Source organism: Ursus arctos, unplaced genomic scaffold (assembly GCF_023065955.2).
Source record: "Ursus arctos isolate Adak ecotype North America unplaced genomic scaffold, UrsArc2.0 scaffold_22, whole genome shotgun sequence".
In the NCBI taxonomy this organism is placed as follows: domain Eukaryota; kingdom Metazoa; phylum Chordata; class Mammalia; order Carnivora; family Ursidae; genus Ursus; species Ursus arctos.
The window spans coordinates 20,983,823-21,003,852 of NW_026622897.1; the positions used below are offsets into that span (position 1 = coordinate 20,983,823).

Sequence of the window (20,030 nt, forward strand, 5' to 3'; positions counted from 1 at the left end):
GTGAATTTTTCAGACAGTGAATGAACCGAATGCCTGAGAAAGTGTGTAACACCAGCGATGCCCTAACCATATCCGAGTTGACAGGACGACACCTTAAGTGCTTACAGCTTCAGCGTCCCAGCCCCTGGCACGCACACCCCTGTTGCTCAGTGCGCACCCCCTACATCCTCCCTGGCCGAGTTGACCCTGGGGCAGTCTTCTATCAGGACTATCCTAGACATTGGGGACCACTAAAAATAGTATCTGACTCCCACTGATGCTAGAAAATGTTCCCCCTTCTCTGTTTTCATGCCTGGGCTCCCACTGGGTTCAGATGGACTTGGGTGAAGACCCTGGCTTTTACAAAAGCCAACAACTGGCAGGGCCCAAGTGTGAACTCTTCAGGTTGCCTTAGCAGCACTGCTGGGGGTGGGTTTTGAGGGAGGGAAAATGCAATGATACTTTTGGGGTGGAAACTTGGTAAGTGGGGCAGACTCTCCATGGGCATCACGGCCGTGGAGGCCAACAGAGGAGGACTCTTGGGGGGCGGTACGGAGAAAGGGGGTTGCTGACCAGAAACCACACTCTGTCTAGGATTTTGTCAAACACTGGCCTTGAACCCAGGAAAGGGAAGCAATCACTTATTCCTCTCTGCTACCCTCGCTTGCCCCTCTGCTCCTAGGACACAGAACTTGGTTGGAAGCATTTCTGTTATTACTGTTAGAGCCCAGCTGGACCGCAGAGCAGAGTTAAATACCCCTGCAGACCAGCCCTAGGAGCACGCTGTCTTCAGGATGCCTTTCCCAGAGAGACAAGGCACGTATAATTTTCGCCACGGAGACGGGAAGCTCAGAGGCACGGTGGTCGTAAGCTGCAGGCTGAGATGCCCCGCCAGGCTGCTGGCTGAGCAAGCAGTGGCCCAGCCCTCCCCTCCCGGCGCCAGAGCACTCACTATTCGGTCGGGTGGTGGCGTGCTCCGGATGAAACACTTGATCTGGCCCTTCTCCCCATGCAGGGCGTGCTGGGTCTGGGTGCTGGAGATGATGGGGGGTCCTGTTGGGGAGACAACATCACATCAGGGATGCAGGAAAGGCAGGTGCCTGGCTGGACCCTTCTTGGGCAGGGCTGAGAAGTTGACCCATTAATCCAATCGTTCGGCACACAGTTACGGGAGGCCTGTATGTGTAAGGTAACGTGCAAGGCAGGGGACTCAAAGATAAATTAAGCGTTCAGTCATAAACCTCTCAAGGGATGACAAGCCAACGCGTCTAAGTCAGAATGCCCAGAAGACAAATAACCGTCATAAAAGGTGGTGAGTGTTCGTACCACGGAGCAGTACGCATGAAGAGCTAACCGACTTCAGAGAGGAGAGAATAATTCTGCCTGGCGGGTGGGGAAAGCTCTAGGAAGGGGGTGGGAAACCTAAGAAGGGAGTAAGGGGAAGGGTCGAGGAGGAAGGGATACTAAGTAACGTTACCTCTCGAACTGGTATCACCTCTGCCCTAGCGGGCTGTTCCATTCGAGCCATTCTCCCCCGTGTCCAGCAGAGGGCGCGCTTGCCTAACAAACCGGGTGTTCTCGCGGGCCGGGCAAAGCGGGGAGGACGAGAAAGAAAGGCTGATGTTCCTCTACCAAGGGGAGGAGGGATCACCCTGGTTAGGGGGGAATACGCTGGGCTTGTGCACAACCTTCATCTCACGTCTGTCTTAGGAGATCCCGCAGTTCATGGCCTTGCCTGCCTCCACAGACGTACCCCCCCGGCCCAGGTGAGACCAGGGCTCCAAAGCTGATCAGGACATGATCCCAACCAGCGTGTGTGTGTGTGTGTGTGTGTGTGTGTGTGTGTGTGTGTGTGCGCGCGCGTGCGCATGTATGAGAAAGAGAGAGAAATGTTTATGGATGTCTCCAGGAGTACCCGTCTTATCTGCCTCATCCCATAGCTGAGAGAGTCCAACTGCAGTCTAAGAGTGCGCTTCCAGTTCTGCCTTTTACCTCGCCCAAGTCTTTCCCGCGCGATGCCCAGCTGGCACAGAAAGGGGGAGGGAGGAGAGGCGAATTCAGCCTCTGGCTGGGGCTTGGGTGGCTGAAGCAAGGGGTGTAGGGATGGAGACCTTCGCACCCCCTTCCCAATCCCTGAGGGAAAAGGTTGGGTCTTAGGTGGCAGAAAACGGAGGAGAAAGAGCTAGAGCAAAGCATCTGGAGGACAGGCAAAATTATGCCGGGAACAAAACAAAAATTGCTGCAAACATAATTGCTGTTTATTAGCTACCTTAATTAAAACAGATTTGCATTTCTATGAGCAGCTCTCAGCCAAGGGAGGGGAGGTACTGGGAGACACTCAGGTGACTGCTACTGAGTTTAGGACGGCTAACAGCTTGGTGCTGGGTGCAGCAGACGAGGGGGACCCTTCAGGTAAGGGCTTCCACCCCCAGGTGGTTCCGAGTGTGGGCCGAGCCCAATTTCTCTCTTACATATTTTTGCTCCAAGAAGCCTTTGGTGAAAAGACAGGAGGGCTTGATGTTTTAGGAACTTGAATGGCACTTTGTTTTGCTGCCGGCTGAAAGTGATGATACCATTAAACCTATTCCCCTTCACTTCCCAGGAGCTAGGAATTCTCTGGGGGGTTCTCAGGCATTCTAAAAGCCATCAGGCAAATGCATAAGTGTTTAAGGGCTTCTTAGAAGAAAAAAGAAATCAGAATAAAGGTGGGGCCCAGGGGCGCCTGGGTGGCACAGCGGTTAAGCGTCTGCCTTCAGCTCAGGGCATGATCCCAGCGTTATGGGATCGAGCCCCACGTCAGGCTCCTCCGCTATGAGCCTGCTTCTTCCTCTCCCACTCCCCCTGCTTGTGTTCCCTCTCACTGGCTGTCTCTATCTCTGTCAAATAAATAAATAAAATCTTAAAAAAAAAAAAAGAATTATTTAAAAAAAAAAAGGTGGGGTCCGGCAGTCAAAGCATAGCGGTAGTGTGGTTAATCTCCCCCTCTCTGCAGATCGCCGGTTGGGGCCAAACCAGGTAAGACCTGTGCCAGTTAACTTCCCAAAAGGCAACAGACAGTGGTCGCTCACCAGCTGGGGTGTGTTGTGAAGAGAACCCCATCTCATTTTGGATCCTTTTATAATACTGGGTCCCTTCAGCCCAGCCCAGGCCCCTTTCCAAAGGGCTTCGCCATCCCTCCACCTGTTCTCTAGATCATTCCTCTCCCACATCGGCTGTTCCCCCTGGGCCACTTAATCCATCCCCCTGCATCAGGGCGAGATGACCCTAGTTCAGCAGAAACAAATGAACAGCCTCCTTGCTTCACTCCAATCCCTTGGGCGTTTCTCTCCTGCCAATCTAGGGGAGACACAGGATTGGAGACAGAGGAGGGGGATATAATCACGATGCCTGGGGTGGGGGGAGGGTGCAAATGAAACCCTGCGTAGCCGCCAGGGCCCAGGTTGGGGTGTCCCTTCCAAGAGAAATCTCCTCCCGAGGTGTGCAGTTCCCTCCTCAAGAAACCACTTGGAATCCCTGCTGGGAAATGCCTGAATATCTCAAGTGACAATGGAACGTGGGTCCCTCCTTTATCCACTCTGTTTTCCCCAGAAATGGGGCTGTTCCTTTAATAGCTTCAGGCTTGGGGGACTGTGGAGGGTCCCCAGCTCGATGGTCATGGGGCCAGCAGATGGGAGCTGGCCACAGTCATGGGCCAGTCCCCATGGAGCGGGCCCAGGGGAGGCCACTGCTTTCACAGGGCCTGGAGCCGGAGCCGAGTGTCAGACGCGGGAGCAGCAGGAAAAGGCTGCAGCCTGCGTTGCCATGGATATACGGAGGCGCCATCAGATGCTGTTATTTTTAGCCCTGCAGTGCCAATTTATGGGTGGCGTCCTGGGGACACAGGGGGAAGGCAGGAAGACTCCTGAGTCAGGGTTCTGCCCAGGACAGGTGGCCTGTGAGTGCCCCCGGGGTCTGAGTAGATTCACCCTCCCTCTGGGGCTGCCGTGACTCTGGGGGAGGAGGAGAGGAAAAGAAATGGGTGGAGGGGGGCTGGCTAATGGGGAAGCCAGAGGGGGATAGCTAAGGAAGCACCAAGCTGGTTTTAGTTTTTCAGCAAAGGGGGAGAATAGATGAGGCTGCTCGTGGGCAGCTTCCTGGGTGGAGGTGAAGTCAGGAGGCCAGATTTCTAGAACACGGCTCAGCGCCTCCCTAGGGCCCTGATCTGGGGCTGGGACCCAGAAGCCCTACAAATGTGAGTCTGGGGCTCGGTCCCGCTGCAGCTCAGAACCTCGGGGCTTTGACCAGAGGCAGACTGGGTGGGACCAGGGGGCTCGCAAAGGGCAACCAAACACCCAGTGGAGTGAGGAAGTTTGGAAACACTGGAGGGGCTTGGCTTTAGCTTTTCGAGCTCCCTCCAACCAGCAGCTTTGATTGCCCTCCCTGGCCCGAGCGCTTACCATGGCAGGTGGTGTGGGAGACAAAGGCAGAAGAGAAATTATGAAATTTCCTTACTATCTACAGCCCATTGACAAGCCCTGGAAACAGGCAGAGTGACCTTCCTCTAGGGACTCAGCTGCCTCGATGTTAATACTTAGCTAAGGGCAAGAGGCAGTCCTAGCCTGACCCACTCCCCCAGGATCCTCTAAGTCTACACTAACATATAGAAATTCCTTTGGAAACTTCCTTTATCTCTAACCCCCCAAGATACGTGTTGGCAATCATCCCCCAAGCATGTGGCCCACCGATCTACATCTGAAGGGTCTCATGACGAAGGTTTTATTAGACGGTAATAAATGACCCTTTCCCCACAACAGCTAGCCCCTCAAGGTCCTGGGAACCTTGCTTCCAAAATTCCTTAGAGACTTACGCTATCCCTAACCCCCTCCCAACCTGAGGGTATATAATGGGCCATTCTCATGACCCTGGTGCTGCTCTTTCTGCCCACGGGTCCTGTCCCCGTGCTTTAATAAACCACCTTTTTGCACCAAAGACGCCTCAAGAATTCTCTCTTGGTGGTCGGCTCCGGACTCCACCCCACCTCACCTCCCCGATATCCCACAACCTCATCAGCAGGGACATCAGATTTCCATTGTGGGTCAGCCTTCCTGGGTCTGACCCAGTTTCTCTGTGACCTTCTATAAGCCATCATCCAGGCTGGTCTGACACTCTGTCCCCTAAACGTGTCATCTAGCAGTCATCGTGTTCTGGGGACATCTGAAAACCCTCTCCTGCTGTAATGGTTTTATGGTAAGTGATGAGACTCTGCTGTCAAGAGGACCCCCCGAATGCCTTGTCTCATGGAAATTGTGACAGGTCTCTCCGACTGAGCAGCTGTCATGCAATGGAAAAAGGTCAACCAGGAGTCGCAGAGATGCTCCCTTAAATTCCCTCCAGGGCCAAGGTCAAGGTCAGAGGGTAGATATGGGATGTAAGTTGGCTGCCTAGTGATCCTCTGACCCTTTCGTCTTGGCCAGGATAAAATTCATCAGCTACCATTCCTAAGACTGGGACCCCTGAGAAGTAACAAAGAAGGAGGAAGGTGACCCAACTAGCCAGGTCCTTCCTCACCTCAGGGCTGGGCTTCGCACAGACTCGAAGAGGTGGACAGGATCGCTACGGATCCAGGGCGGGAGGTGGAAGCAAGACCCAGAATCAACGACAGTCCCTCTGAGGCAATGCTTGGGACCAAGAGGCCTTGGGCCCCTCTCTGCTCCCTCCCACCCTCCTAGCACGAGGGGGGAGGGTCTTACCATTGACTGTCAGGGTCACCTCTCGCTCCCCGGCTCCCACGCGGGGCACCACGGCTCGGCACACGTACTTCCCAGCATCTTCCTGGCGGACGGTTTTGAGGGTCAGGGTCTTTTCATTGCTTAGCACCTGGGAGCAATGTGGAGGATCAGACACGGAGAACAGAGCCGGACTCTCTCTGTCTTCTAGAAACAGAAGGGCTGCGAGGCGTGCCTGCTGTAAGTGACCTGGCCTTCAGCACGACAGTGAGGCGCAGAGGTTGCGTAGGAAACAGTGTGCCCAGGGAGCTGCCCCCGGGGAGATCCACAGCTGCACACCAGCTCGCAGCCCTGAAGGCCGGGCACATGGGGGAGGGGGGAGCATGCAGGGGGGAGGGGTACTCTCTGGCTGGGGCCCGGAGGCCTTCTCACACAGGCAGGGCTGCCCGCCACCCTGTACCAGGCTGGCCCCGCTGATGTTGTTTGCAGGTGCCTGGACCTGTTTTTCAGAGTCATTTTCAATATTCTTTGGGGATAGAGTTTAGGGGTGATCCAAAGACTTTGGCCTTAGCTAGCTCTGAGTTTGAATCCTGCCTCAGGCAGTGACTACCTGCATGGCCTGGGGCAGTTACTTATCTGCTCTGATGCTCTTATTTCTACAATGCGGTGGTTCTGCTCACAGGATGGAGCCCTGTCCAGCCCTTAGTAGGCCGCTGGAGGCCAGTTTCTGTCTGCCTCTCCCTTGATTTCCCTCTCCCAGGCTCTCGCTGGTCCTCTGAGGGGAGGGGTGTCTGATAAACTTATCTACTTTAAAAAACACATTTACTTTAAAAGAGGAACACAGGAAGACCGCAAAACTTCACTCAAAAGCTAGAGAACTTAACTATTTGGGAAAAGCTGAAAAGCCTTTCTAGAAACTTTTTATTCCCAGCACACTGGTGACCAGCTGCTTTTCTTCTAAGGTTTGTGATGGGGCGAAACTGTAATGGTTGAGTGTGTTGAGGACTGAGGGGGTTTCTGTGGGTATCTGGGGTTCCCTTTCTTCTCTCTGGGGTCCTTCTCCCTTCAGCTTCCACGGGAGGCTGGTATCCCCAGTCAGAGAGACAGAGGGGCCCCAGAAGGCAGTGCCCGTGGTCTGAGGCCCCTGAGGGGTCCGTGTGGAGGACTTACCACACCCGAACCTCGCTTCATCCAGACAATCGTCAGGGAGGGGTTGCCTGTCCAGGCACAGCTGAAGACAGCATCAGAGCCCAGATCCACGAGCAGCGACTGGGGCTCTGTGGTCATCCTGGGCCCAACTGTGAGAGGAGGAAAGGGGAGACAGGGCTCTTGGTGGGCTGGGAGCTCTGGGAGAGGGGCCTGAGAGAGGCACTCGGGAGGTAAGGAAGAGACCCCTGTCCCCCAGCCTGGCCTCCCTCGGGCCCACCCACTGGCAGCAATAGCCCTAGGAAAAAGTGCTCTGGCCCCATTTCTGCAGGGATTTGCCCCCATCTCTTGCCCTTTGTCCTGGTTCCAGGAAGCCCCCAGCCCAGCCTGCTGGCAGGAGGGACTTCCTCCTGCCCTAGAAATCCTGGGTCTTGGGATCTTTCTGTGTCCGCCTTCAGGTCCTTGCCTACCTCCGCCAGGCTTTAGCTTGGGGACCTGGAGTCCAGTTACCCTATGCACTTGGCCCAGCTCCTGGAGCCCTCCCAGGGTCCTCCCAGGGGCTCTGAGACAAGGCATGGAGGAAGCCAGGCCTCTCCCCATGTTCTCCACCCCGTCCTCGCCCGCAGGTTACGCTCTCATCCAGCCCTGCGCAGCCTTTTCCCAACCCCACTGCAGTAGCTGGGCCTGGTCCCAGGCCCCTGCAAAGTGTTGTGAGTGTTAATGGAGGCTCCTCTCTGCCTCCCCGTGCACGCCACCTGTAACCACAGCGTCCTGCAGACCAAGCCTTGGTCCCCAGAGTGGGTGCCCTGGTGGAATTTCAGCACGGTGACGGGAGGTGTGCAAAGAGGGGCTTAGCTGCTTTCCAGGAGCAGAAGAATGTGAAACCCACGGTCTGGAGACCCGGATTAGTCCCTTGAAAAGGGAGTAAGGGCACTTTCTGTTGAGGTCACTGGGGATAAGGGGAGGGGCCTGATGTAAGAATGTTGGTAAAAGTGTTTTGCAGCAGATGAGCTAATGCTTATTGCTGTGAACTCAACCAACCCAGCGGTCAGTGATGGGCTGGCTCACCGGGGGTCCCTGCCAGGCCGCCGGAGGGAGGTGTACCCGGTCCCTAATGGGAGGCAGCGGGGCCTGTGGTCTGCAGTGGCTTTTCTTGAGCCTGGCCTCAGTTTTCCTTCTGCCACTTACTCGCTGAGTGACCTTGCGCTTCCATCCCCACATCTGAGTAATGGGAATAATAATTCCTGCCTCCCTGGGTTACTAGAGGGTCAAGGTAAGCCGGAAACACCACACCGAGCAGCTTTTCTTAAAGGGGCGGCTCTGTGAGCTGGTGAGGCGTGGTTCTATTGGGCTCAGATGGCCGAGCAAGGTTCCGGCAGCCTGGAGCGGAGATACCCCAGGGCCGGCCCACCTGGGGATGCCCCTCCTCCCCCCATGGCTGCACTCACAGTAGACGTCCACCGTGCGGCTGATGTTGGTGCTGCCCAGGGCATTGGTCACCTCGCAGGACACAGGCTCTGAGAAGTACGTGTAGTCCACGGCGGTCCGATACACTTCCCCAGATGCTTCCTTAATGATCTGGCCTCGCTTGGCCCACCTGCAACACAGGCCCCGCGTGCCGCTGTGGACCTCCAATGGCAAGGGTGTTCCTCCCACCTGGGGGGCGTCTCTCCAGGAGCTGGACGGTGGGGTGTGGCATGGGGTGGCACAGGGCTAGGTCCCTCAGTGCGGGGGCAGTGCGGGGGCCGGCAGGAATCTCTGCAGAGGGGTAACTTCTGGGGCCAGGGGAAGAGTCACTGTTGGAGGCAGTGGGCTTTGGTCGGCGGGTCACTAGGCAGTGAGGCACTTGACAAGCAGGTGACTCTGGAGAGAGGCGGGGGGACTACTCAGTAGACTGGCCCATCTGACTGCTAGGAAATGACTAACCACTGTCAGTCCCTGGACAGCTTGGCCATCCTGCTGTGAGCTCTACCGAGGGCCCTGTCTATTGGGATCCCTGCTGGAAAAGAAGGAGGCCAAGGTCTAGCGGCTTACACCCATACATGCGTGCACGTCTGCACACACACGTGCACATGCGTGCGCACACGCAGACAGAACTGATTTCCAGACAAGGTGGGGAGTGTGTGGGAGGGGTCTTAGCCAGGGGTCCCGACGGCCCCTCCTCCCACTGGGCCAGCTCTCTCAGCTCTCCTTCCCTGACTCCTGTCCCCAGGGTGGGTCCCCTCGTAGTGCCCCCTCTTCCCTCCCAGGGATGGCACTTGCTCTCTTTCCTGCCCTGCCTCTAGCCTTCCACCTGGGCTCTGCTCCTCAGGGCCTTTGGCTCCATCAGTCCTGGTTTGGTCAGAGGCACGGGAAGATCTGTCTTTCATCCACCAGTCGGTACCACCTGAGGCAAGAGACTGAAAAGCCCCAGGGTTGCCTTGGTCCCAGTCCCGGGGCGGTGATCCTTGCATTGGACCAGTGCTGATCGGGTAGCCTGCTATCTGTGAGGCAGGGCTGGGAGCCCCCTGGGGCACACGTGTGTGCGTGCGTGTGTGTGCATGTGAGGGTGGGGCCTTTCCCTCTAGGTCCCCAGGGAGAGAGCTCCTAGCTTCCCCTGGTAGAACCCCATTGCGGACAACACTTAACTTTTTAAATCACAAAACTTCCAACCGGGCTCCTATTCCAAGCCTATCTCGGGGTGTTTGTCTTCCTGTTACCCCATGACCATGACTCCTGGTAACCACAGCTTCCCCGCTGCCCCTGCCTTCCCCTTCCCTTTCTCTCATTCCTGGAGCCTTTGCTGGTACCGCAGGGGGCCAGCTCCTGCCCTGCCTCTCTCAGCGCCACGCTCAGGCCGGCCTGTCCAGCCCCGAGAGATGGCCGTATCTCGGCATCGCGTGGAGCACCCAGGCTGGTACCATGTGGTTATTATCGTGAGTTAATATCACATAATTATTAAGAACATGATTAATAATAACAATTATAGTTTAACAACAGAGCAAACCATAGCTCCCTGAGAGCTTAAGGAGCTTCCCAACAAACCATTATGAGTTATTCATGAATCATTTCAATTTCTAACTTTAATTTAATGACCAGACTTCACAGTAAGGCGCAGCCCCTGCCTGAGGCAGAAGAATTCGGTCCCGGACACATGGTGGGGGATCAGCGTCCAACCTCTACTCCTTCCGCCCTGCTGAATGAAACCTGGGGTCAGGAGGCAGGAGGCCGAGGGGGGCTGCAGCTGGCCGGACCGGGAGGAGGGCGGGGTGAGCCCCTCCTGCTCTCCCAGGCCTGCTCCTGGCTTGGGGTAGGTAGGTTAGGACCCAGGAGAGCTGGTTCTGATGGGCTGTCCTCTTCTGTCCTTGGAGGAGCTCCTGGAGAAGATGGGGCTTTCTCCTCTTCTCTGGGGCCCTTCATGGTATAAGTCACAGAGGGTGCAAGCTTCACCCTCTCAGCCCCAAGGAGCTCAGGAGAACTGCTGGGACTCCCTCCAGGCCTGGAGCCCAGTGGGACAGCTGAGGGACTCCGCTTTCTTGTCGCCAGCAGGGCTGTGCTATCCAAGCCTGGTCCCCTGTGCAGCGGCTGCCCTTAGCCCCCGCAGGGTCTGTCCCTTCCTCAGAGGTGGAATGGGGTGCAGGAGGAATTCCTAGCCTCTCCTCTCCCAGGGTCACAGGCAGGAGCTGGCTGTGGGGGCTGGGCCCTCTGGTATCCCAAACCAAGGCTTTCTGGGGACATCCCAAGTGTCCCCTGCTCGTATCTTGCTCAGTCTTTTTCCACCCTTTCTTTATGCTCCTCTTCCACACCAATAAAACCCTCTTTAGGGATCCCTTTCAGAAGCTCAAACCACTCCTTCAAGTGGCTGGCCCCAGGGTCCAGGGTGACCCGGACCCAAGGCTACCTCTCTCAGCCCTTCCCTCTCCTCTCTCTTCTTTGGCTTAGCTTTCACCTGCTCCTCCTTCCAGTTGGACCCTGCATACTCCCCTTCCCCCCAGCCCTGTCTCCGTGGTTGCTCCCACCCCACCTTCCCCAGCCCCTCTGAAAAGGAGTCAGATTAAGCTTTTCCCAATCAATGTCTAATTTGGCTGGAGCAAACGTAAGAGGATTAATTATTTATATCACAGAATCAGGAGGCCTAGCTGTCACAGCTGACAGGCTGTCCTTAAATAGCCCCGAGTTTCACACCGGGCAGTGGTCCCTGCCCTGGGACCTGAAGAGGGGTGTGGGGGGCGCAGGAGAGCCTTAGAGGACAGTACCAAGAAGCAGGTGGGGAGACGTGCTTCCTGGTGTGCTGGGACCTGGCCTGCCCGCCTCGCGCTCCCGGTGCTGGGGGGCAGCTGAAGTGACAGCCGAGTCCGCCGCACCTGCTCCCACGCCCACCCATGTCCCCTTCCTGGGGGCTGGGGTGGAGGAAGCATAGCTCTAATTTCTGAGATCACAGCCTCGGAGTGGCACAGGAGGAAGCAATCAAGATGAATATGGAAGTAAAGAAACACAGATCCCCGCAATCTTGTCAAAGTCAGTTGGGAAAAATCAATGTACTTATGTGAGGAGATTTGTTTAAGGCTTTTCCTCTTGGAACCCAACACGGCATCTAGGACCACCATCTGCCTGCTGGCTGAGCCCTTCCTCCAGGGGCTGGCTGGTGTCCTGGGTGCAGGCGGCCCCTGCCTCTCTCCACCGCTCCACTCCCCTCTCTCCCAAATTTTCCTGGTGGCCAGAAGAGCTTCTGCAAAAAGTCTCCGGAGTCCCGAAGGGACTGTGGTCCACAATGAAGTGTTTTCAGAGCCTTTGGCTAATCAGAGGGCCGTGAGGGGAGGTGACAAGCCATGGGAGTGAGCATTTGGGGGGAGGCCAGCCCCTTCCTGCACCCACGGCTGCCCCTCTGTAACCGGGGACTGACCTGGGACCCTGGGGGGCTGCAGGGTAGGGTGAAGGTGGAGGGAAACTTGGATGCTCTGTGCTTGTTTATTAACTTTTTAGTTCTAAAAAAACTGCTTTGAAATGATAGAAACATGGCAAGAATAGGCCTACTAACTGCCATATTCCCTTCCCCTAGATTCACTAGTTCTTAACATATTGTCACATTTCTTTTTTTTTTGAAGATTTTATTTATTTGAGAGAGAGCGTGCACGCATGTGCATGAGTGGGGGAGGGGCAGAGGGAGAGGGAGAAGCAGACTCCCCACTGAGCAGGGAGCCCGACCCGGGGGGGGGGGGGCGCGGAGGGGTTTGATCCCAGGACCCCGAGATCATGACCTGAGCCAAAGGCAGACGCTTCACCGACTGAGCCACCCAGGTGCCCCATTGTCCCATTTCTTTACGATGATCTCTCCAGAAGGAGACATGAACATCATCATCCCTGGTGTTCTGCTTCTAGAGGGTGGTGCCCTTAAGAGGCAGGCCCGGCAGCCTGACTTCTGGGGCGTTCGCTAACCCTGTCCTGGTCAGAAGGCCGGGGTGGAGTGGGGGACATTGCTGGGCCCCGGAGAATGGCCCTGCCCACTGCCCAGCCCTCCCATAACTGGGTCCTCAGATGACCCGGAGCCTGGCTGTGAAGAGACAGGGTCGTTGTACGTTCTGGTCTCTGGGATCCCATCAGCATTCCCGGGACGGCTGCGAGGGTGACCATGGGGTGCGTCTGCTTGGGCACCTGTGGGAATCTGGGGCTGCCCAGGGCAACGGGTGTCTGAGGTCTCTGGGGACGTGGGGCCTAGCATTTAGGGATTGTAAGCAGACCCCTGGAGCGGCAGCAGAGAGAAGCCGGCCCTGTGGAGGGGAGAGCAGGTCTTTCAGGTGCCCAGAGGAAGCCCAGAGGAGGGGACTCTCTCTGGGCCTCTGTTTTGCATTTTAGTGGCTTCCAGACAGATGCTAGATCCCAGCCAAACTGAACCCGCTCCCTGGACCCACAGGACCATGGGGCCGTGCACCTGCTGCGACCTTTCCCTTGCCTCCAGCCCAGGGAACGGTCACACCAGACAGGACACATGGGTTTGCATCCTGTTTTAAAATATCCTCAAGGATAAAGACTCCACGCCTTCCCTGGGTTTTGGTGCCAGTGTCCTGGTGTCGTTCAATTATCTGCACTGCGGGGACCAACTCCTTGCGTCCAACATGAGTCTCTGGCTCCCTCTTTGGCCCATTTCCTCTCATGGAGCCCTCTGGGCTGCGCTGCCTCTTGCCGTCCCTGTCCTCCACTCTCACTGGCCGGCTGATTATCTAGTCTAGGGCCATTAGCATCCCTGGCACCGGCTGAAGCTGCAGCTTAATAACCCATCTCGACGGCAGAGGCGACGCTCTGGGCTCCAGCATCGAGTCTGGGCTGGTGGGGAAGGACGGGACAGCGAGGGCCATGGCGAGTTCCCCAGGGCGTCTAAAGGAGGTGAGTGTCCGAGTCTGCCCTTGAGCATCTCCGGGGGCCCTGCGTCTCTCGACATCGTGTGCTGCGGTGGCAGTGGTAGCGCCCAGGCAGGAAGGGGCCCGGAAGAGCCGGCCCGCATTGAAAGGCACCTGCTGCATGCCCCGCGCTGGGCTCCACGCTGAGTGCCCTAAGCGGCTAAATTGCAGTTCTAGCCTTCAAGAAGCTCCATCAGCAGGGAAAGATGAGCGTGTAAAACACGGTGGTGCTTTTACCAGTGCTCTGAGCAAGGGAGGCACCAGGGCCATGGGTGGACATGATCCGAGGCGCCTGCTAGCAGGGCCATCTGTCCCAGAAATCTTACCCTACACAGGTGAATGGTTTGGTAAGCACATGGCTAGAATCTAGATTCTGATCTTACTGCTTCTCCTGGTTGTTTCCCCTTTTTTTTCTCCCTGAGCCTCTCTGCCTCTTTTCAGAAAGAAGGGCTAACCAAGCTCTCCAAGCAGAAGGGGTTATACCCACTGCTTCCGGTGGAAGGGAAGTATGCACGTACATGAAGGAAAGGGAAAGGCCAGGGCTGGATGGGTGTGCGGGGGAGGGAGAAGGATCCTGCGGGGGAGGGAGAAGGATCCTGCGTGCCCACAGTGAACCAGCCCGTGCACTGTGTGCTCGGGACCACAAATGACACCCCATGTGATTGGCAGGGGTTTGGAGGGGTCCAGGGGCCAGGCTGTGCCTCGTCAGCGGGACTCTTACCTGTACTGGGTGACAGCTGGGTTGGCCTTTGCAGAGCAGTGGAACGTGACAACGTTGTCCTCCAGCACTGGCTGTGGTTCCACCGACAGGTTGACAAGTGGGGGGTCTGCAGAGAGAAGAGATTCCTTTGCAAACAGGGGGACCAGTGTCCATGGTTTGGGGACAAGAAGAACCCCTGGGTGACAGGGAGGGTAAAGGCCAGAGATTCTACCAGCAGGGACCCTTAGAGCAGCCACCACTCTCGTGTTCCCCAGAAAGTTGGGGACCTCAACAGGGGGCTCCCTTGCTCTCTGGGGGTGCCCTCTTTAGCTGCTCTGGTCGTGGGGTGGGGGTTCCTCCTGTGGATTCAAGGCCCTGTGTTTAAATGAAAGCCAGCCAGGAGGCATGGCTTCCTGGGCCCCCAGACGCATGCTGCCCATCTTCCAGCCTTTTGAGAGAACAAAACACTTCAGATAAGAGAGGTGGGAAAAGGGGGTGCAGGGGGCACAAGGGGGAGTGTGGACACTAAGCCCCATTTAAATACACATTTTTTTGTCTTTGAAATGTCTGTTTCAGATCTGTTTGTATAAAGGTTCTGGTATATCTGTTAACTTGAAAGTGGCATTTACACCCTTTCATCAGCCTGGTCATCTCTGCTGGGCCCTGACTGGTGTCACCCAGCCCTCCCTGGCTCCCCAGGCTGGGCGAGTCTTTCTCCTGGAACGTGATGAGAAGCCAGGCTCTGAAGTGCTGAACGGTAGGAGGTGGAGGAGACAGGAAGAGAGGGAGAGGGAGGGGGGGAGAGAAAGAGAGAGAGGGAGGGAGAGAGGGAAAGGGGGAGGGAAAGAGAGAGGGAGCAGGAAAGAAGGGGGAGGAGAGGGGAACAGGAAACAGAGACAGAGACAGAAGGGATGGGAGGCAGACAGAGGACACCTACACAAAGAGGGACAGGGAAATGAGAGAGACACAGACAGAGACAGAGAGATTGAGAAATGCAGAGGAAGAATAAAAAAAAAGAAACAGAGAGAAGCAGAGAGCAGGGAGATGGAGAGAGAAACAGAGAGAGATGGACATATACAGAGAAACATACAATCAGACAGAGATTTCAGACTAAAAGCCAAAAGACCGGAGGAGACCAAGCAGACAGAGACAGAATGAGACATGGCGTTGGGGACAGACACCCCACAGTATCGAGCGCTAGAGAAAAGAGACAGGGAGAGAGACACAGAGAGAGAGAAAGGGGGAAACAGAGACCAGCACCTGTTCTCCTTCCTCGTCATACAGGGCTGGCTGGGGTTCAACCCTGGGCGGAGTGAGGGCAGTGTGGTCCCCGTCCCCAAGCCAGGGTCCTGGGCTGCATCTTTGGGCCAATCCTCACCAGAGATCACAGCAAACTGCCAGCAGGGCATGTGGACTTCTTAGGGTTCCGTCCAGCCCATTTTCAGCAAAAGAAGCCAGTTTCTCAGAGACCACGGAGAAAAAAGCTGACCCCTCTTGGGCGCCTGAGAAGGGCACCACGAGGGGAGCAGGACTCCAACCCACCCGGTGAGCCTCTGTTTGAGACCATGGGTGGGCTTCTGAGGCCCTGAGAGTCCTATGCTTAGTCCCCCGGCTGTGAACTGAGGCCAGCCCACCCTGGCGTTGGCATCATTGGACCACTCGGCCTCTCTGTCCTGCAGGTGCTCAAGCTGGGTCATGTCTCCCTGCATTGCACAGTGCCGCGGCCCAGGGGCTGGGGCCAGAGAGGTGGCCCACAGGGCTGTGCTCATATCTGCAGACAGCTTGAAAGACGTGGGGGAGAGAACTCTGGTTCCTGAGCAGGGTGGCTGGCTGACTGTTCTGGGGACCCTGATCTCCCCCACGAGCCCCCAGTTCCACATGCGGACCACGATCCTGGGAGCATCTGTTACGGCAGCAGTGGAGAATTTTCACGGAGAATTACAAGGGAGGTGACAATCTTTGTTTTTAAAGCATAATTCAGGTAGTGAGGAGTGTGGCAAGGACCAGCCATGAGAGCTCTCTTCCCACCTCCCAGGAGAGCTAAGACCCCCAGAACCCTGTAGCTTCTCCCCAGCTGCTGTTCCCCGCCGCTCCCCCGTCCACCCCCAGCTGAAGGCCACCAGCTTCCAGGGCAAGTACTGTCAGGAGTCCCAGCACTCCTTGTCTGCAGGGCCAGCCGGCTCAATGGGGCATCTGAGGGCCCCTAGGGCTCCGATGACACCAGCCCTAGAGATGTGGAGACCCAGAGAGGAGCCTGCATCTTGCTGCGAGTTGGAGATGTCCTGAGGCTGAGGAATGTGGTGATTGCCATCTGGAGCCGAATGCATGGCTGGCTCATGGCCTCACCTTGTGCAACTCAGTCCTGAGAGGCGGAGTGGAGCCCTTCCATCCAACTCTTGTTTGAGGAGGTGATAGTGCCCACTGGATAGAATCTGGAACCTACCTGCCACAGACCTTGGAGGGTAGCTCCAGGAGGCCCCTCCCCACCTGGGTGTCCTTTATAGAGTGAGGAGTCTTGGGGAGCAGGGCGATGGAGCGTATACCTGTTGGGGGACCCTTCCTACTGCCCGCCGTTCTGAGTTTATCCTGAGCCTGCCTCTCTCCTGCAGCTTCCTTACCTCGGCCAAATCCCCGGTACCCCACCTTTCTCGAAGAGCCCCAAGACAGCGGGTCCCTAGAAGGTTGTACCCTTGTCAGTCTCATCTGCACCCCCACCCCGGACCCCCAGGCGCCTGTGTCCCTCTGTCCACCCCTCTCCTCTGGATGTGCAGGGTAGGACTTCTCAGGCGTCTACCAGGCTCCGGAGGTATAAATAGTTTATGTCCTCTCCAACTATTAGACATGATTGTAATCCCACTTGTGATGTCGGCTGCATAGCTGGCGGGGGGGGGGCGGCTTTGATGTAGCTGCTGGAACTGAGATCAGATCGAACAGATGTTACAGCTGAGAGTCTGTTAGTGTTTCCATCAGCAACCTGCGTGTGTGTGCGTGTGCGTGTGTGTGTGAGTGTGCGTTCAGGGGAAGTATTACATCGAGGAGGGGGTGGAAAAGAGAGAAACTCCATGACTCAGTGATTTTACAGCACATTCATTTGAAACTTGGCAGCTGGATGCAGCGTCCAGATGTAGCGAGACTTTGGGGGTGTTCAGCTTTCTCTCCCATTACTCAATCTGGGGGCTTTGTCTTCCGTTGGGTAACATATAAAGACCAAGGGAAACAAACAACAAATGCGCTTTTGCTGAGTTTGAATGCTTCGTGGTTGACTGAGAAAATGAGCAGGTTTGCAAAGGCAGCTCTGATCTGGCCCACGGTGTCCACAGTAAACAGTTGGACGCTTAGTGAATGAACAAATGGATAAATGGAGGAGGAAGGAGGCAGGCAGAAGGTGGTGGAGAGAGCGTGCGCTTTTGCTTGGCAGGCACATGCAAACACCTTCAGGAGAAGGGACAAGTGGCCGGAGACCTCTCCCCTGTTTGGGCTGGGCGGGGCACCGTGCATGGCAAGGACAAGTACCAGGTGCCCGGCACTGTGCTGGAAACGTCCCCCAGAACAACTTCATTCAATCCTCACAGCCCTTGTGTGAAGGAAGCACTGTCATTTCCACAGATGGGGGAACTGAGGCACAGCAGTTAAAGAACCAGGCCGGCATCATTCAGTAAGTGGCGAAGCCAGAGTTTAAACCAGGGGGAGTGCTGTGGCCTTAACCACTTCCCTGTCCCGCCTCAGATGGAGCTGAGCTAGGAATTGGGCACCCGGGTCCTCAGCCTCTCTGGGAGCCCCAGCCAGGGCGCAGAGACCTGGCAAGGCGGTGTCCTCCTCAGATCGGACTCTGAGCTCTGTGCCCTGGTGAAGGGATCATCTCATTAGAGTTCATTAGAGGAGCGCCTTTTACTAGTTGGTGGGCTGTTGTTAGGATGATGGCTTTCTTGTTGACAGGAGAGCTTCTCCTGGTGTGATGGATAATGGCCTGGAGGGGAGCGCGGCTGCTGCTGGGTCTTCCCCTGCCAGGGCCCAGGCTGCTACTGTGGGGAGCTGCCGGCTGGCTCCTTTTGTGTGGGATTCTGTAGCTGGTGTTGGCCTCCCAACCAGATTGGGGATCAGTGGGGGGCACAACCAGCAGCCTGGCAGTGGGAGGCTTGGAGGCCTTGTGTCCCCCACCCTCATTCCTCCCAGGTTCAGCTTGTGTTTGGAGAGAACTCTGATCGTGGTCAATCTAAAGGCAAGAAGAAACTCTGGACATCATTTGGTCAAAGGACAAGGGACTGGCGTCCCCAGAGTAAAGTGACAAGCTTCGGCCGCACAACCCACAGGTGGGGGAGCCTTTCTGGATGCTGGACCACTTGATCCCCAGAGCACCTTGCTTCCTCTCCAGAGCTGGTGCCGGAAGAAGTAGGTGGGTGTGGACAGCCAGGCAGGGAGGCCCCCCAGAGTGAGCGTCTCCTTCCCATCACCCTGGTCCCCGATCTGGCAAGAGACCCGCTGTTCTTGGCTCTCAGTAAATGAGGCACAGAAGACGCCTCCAGTTGGTGGGGGTGAGGGAGTGGGGGCTACTAACCAGTGAACATGGTAAAGAACTTCTCCAAGAACTCGGCTGCTGTGTCTGGGTGTTCAGAGCAAGCCTGTCTCAGGGTTACAACGGTTTCTTTTGCCTTCTGGAATCTAAGCGGCCGCTGCCAGGATTCTAGACAGACTAGGGACTTCTGCTGGCTGGCTCCCGAGAGGGGCCCTGGAAACGCCAGGACTCAGCCCCAGAGCCCTCCAGAGCCCCGTGGAGCACAGGTCCAGAACCCTTATAGAGCCAGGCTGTGGGGCAGGGGTTTTTAAATGAATGCGACTTAGGATGAATAAAATAAGGAGATGCATGCCAGCCTTCGGCTCTAGCCTGCCGCCAAAACCACCCCAGCGCGCGGTGGTGTCGTGCTCCCTGGCAGGGAGGGCCATCTAAGGGAAGAAAAGTCCACTTCTAAACGCTGATACTTCAGACCCAAACTAGTCCAGTACTGGGGGTAAGGCCGCGGGACCACCTTTTTGAGCACTTTTTTTTGTTCTCTGGGGCCGACAGGCTCTTCAGGGAAATTTTAAGAGAGCATTAGGGGGCTTTTGAGGTGACTTTTGAAACAGGACGCAGGTGGAACTTGAACGCATCATGACTGGTGACGCTGACTGTGAGAACTGACTCCCGCTGAGGACCTACTGTGTGCGAGTGTAGAAGAGGGTTACGGTGCGGGCTCCGGAAAGCCAGGCTGTCTGCATTTGATAATTATGTGGTCTTGGACAAGCTGACGGACCACGGGGTGCCTCAGTTTCCTCACATAGGGATCACCGGCATACCTACTCAGATGGTGTGGCACAGATGAAATAATTCCCGGAAAGTATGGGCTGACTGAAAGACTACTCTCCTTCCTCCTCTTCTCTCCTTGAATCCTTTCATGAGAGGGGCCCCCATGTGCCCAACCTCTGTAGGGCACGCGCTGCCCGCCCCACTCCGGAGCCCCGAGCGCCCTGCTGCCCCCAGTGCCTCTGCTCGGGCATTCTCGCCAAGGGAGCGTGGGGGGCCATTGGGTTAAAGCAGAGCTAGAGGCCTGCTTGATATTTATTGATGTGGAAAGTTCTACCTGATCCAGGTTTGGAAATGTGGCTTGAACGTGTCATTGGGAAAAGATCCTCATCTGATGTTACTTCAAGTGACAATAAGGACAAGCCCTTTGGGTGCCCACAAACACAGCCTTGGCCAGTCCAGGGAGCTGTCTGACCCATTTCCAGTCTTCAGACACCTCACAGAAGGGAGCAGGAGGAAGCTGTGGTGTTGGCTCTGGTGAGCTGGTTGTCCAGGCCTGGCTTTTCCCTCCATCCCGTGCTCCAGGCAGGGAGAGCTCGGGGCGGGGGTGGGGGAGTGGGGAGGGGTGTTCCCGCCCCAGTCCCGGCAGGCTGGGTGGGCCAAGTTAGTACTCACGCTGGATGTCGATGGTGACCGAAGTCTCCTTCCCTCCTGGGATGGCTTTGTTGGTGGCTCGGCACACGATACTCTGCCCATTCTCCACATCGCCCGGGGAGATGAAGAGGGTACTCACGATGCTCTCACGCTTGCCATCTCGCAGCAGGGTCTGGGGGAGCGAGGAGAGAAGG

General features: G+C 56.4%; 1 protein-coding gene across 1 annotated transcript in view; it reads right to left on the reverse strand.

The window, feature by feature from the left end:
* KIRREL3 (kirre like nephrin family adhesion molecule 3) overlaps positions 1–20,030 on the reverse strand; it is a 534,044-nt gene that overhangs the window by 12,364 nt on the left and 501,650 nt on the right. Inside the window, exons 6-11 of the mRNA XM_026505424.4 lie at positions 19,858–20,008; positions 13,926–14,031; positions 8,279–8,427; positions 6,855–6,982; positions 5,709–5,835; positions 932–1,032 (exon numbers count right to left, since the gene is read on the reverse strand). Of these exons, the coding sequence (XP_026361209.3) occupies positions 932–1,032; positions 5,709–5,835; positions 6,855–6,982; positions 8,279–8,427; positions 13,926–14,031; positions 19,858–20,008 (762 nt within the window). The remainder of the gene's footprint in view (positions 1–931; positions 1,033–5,708; positions 5,836–6,854; positions 6,983–8,278; positions 8,428–13,925; positions 14,032–19,857; positions 20,009–20,030) is intronic.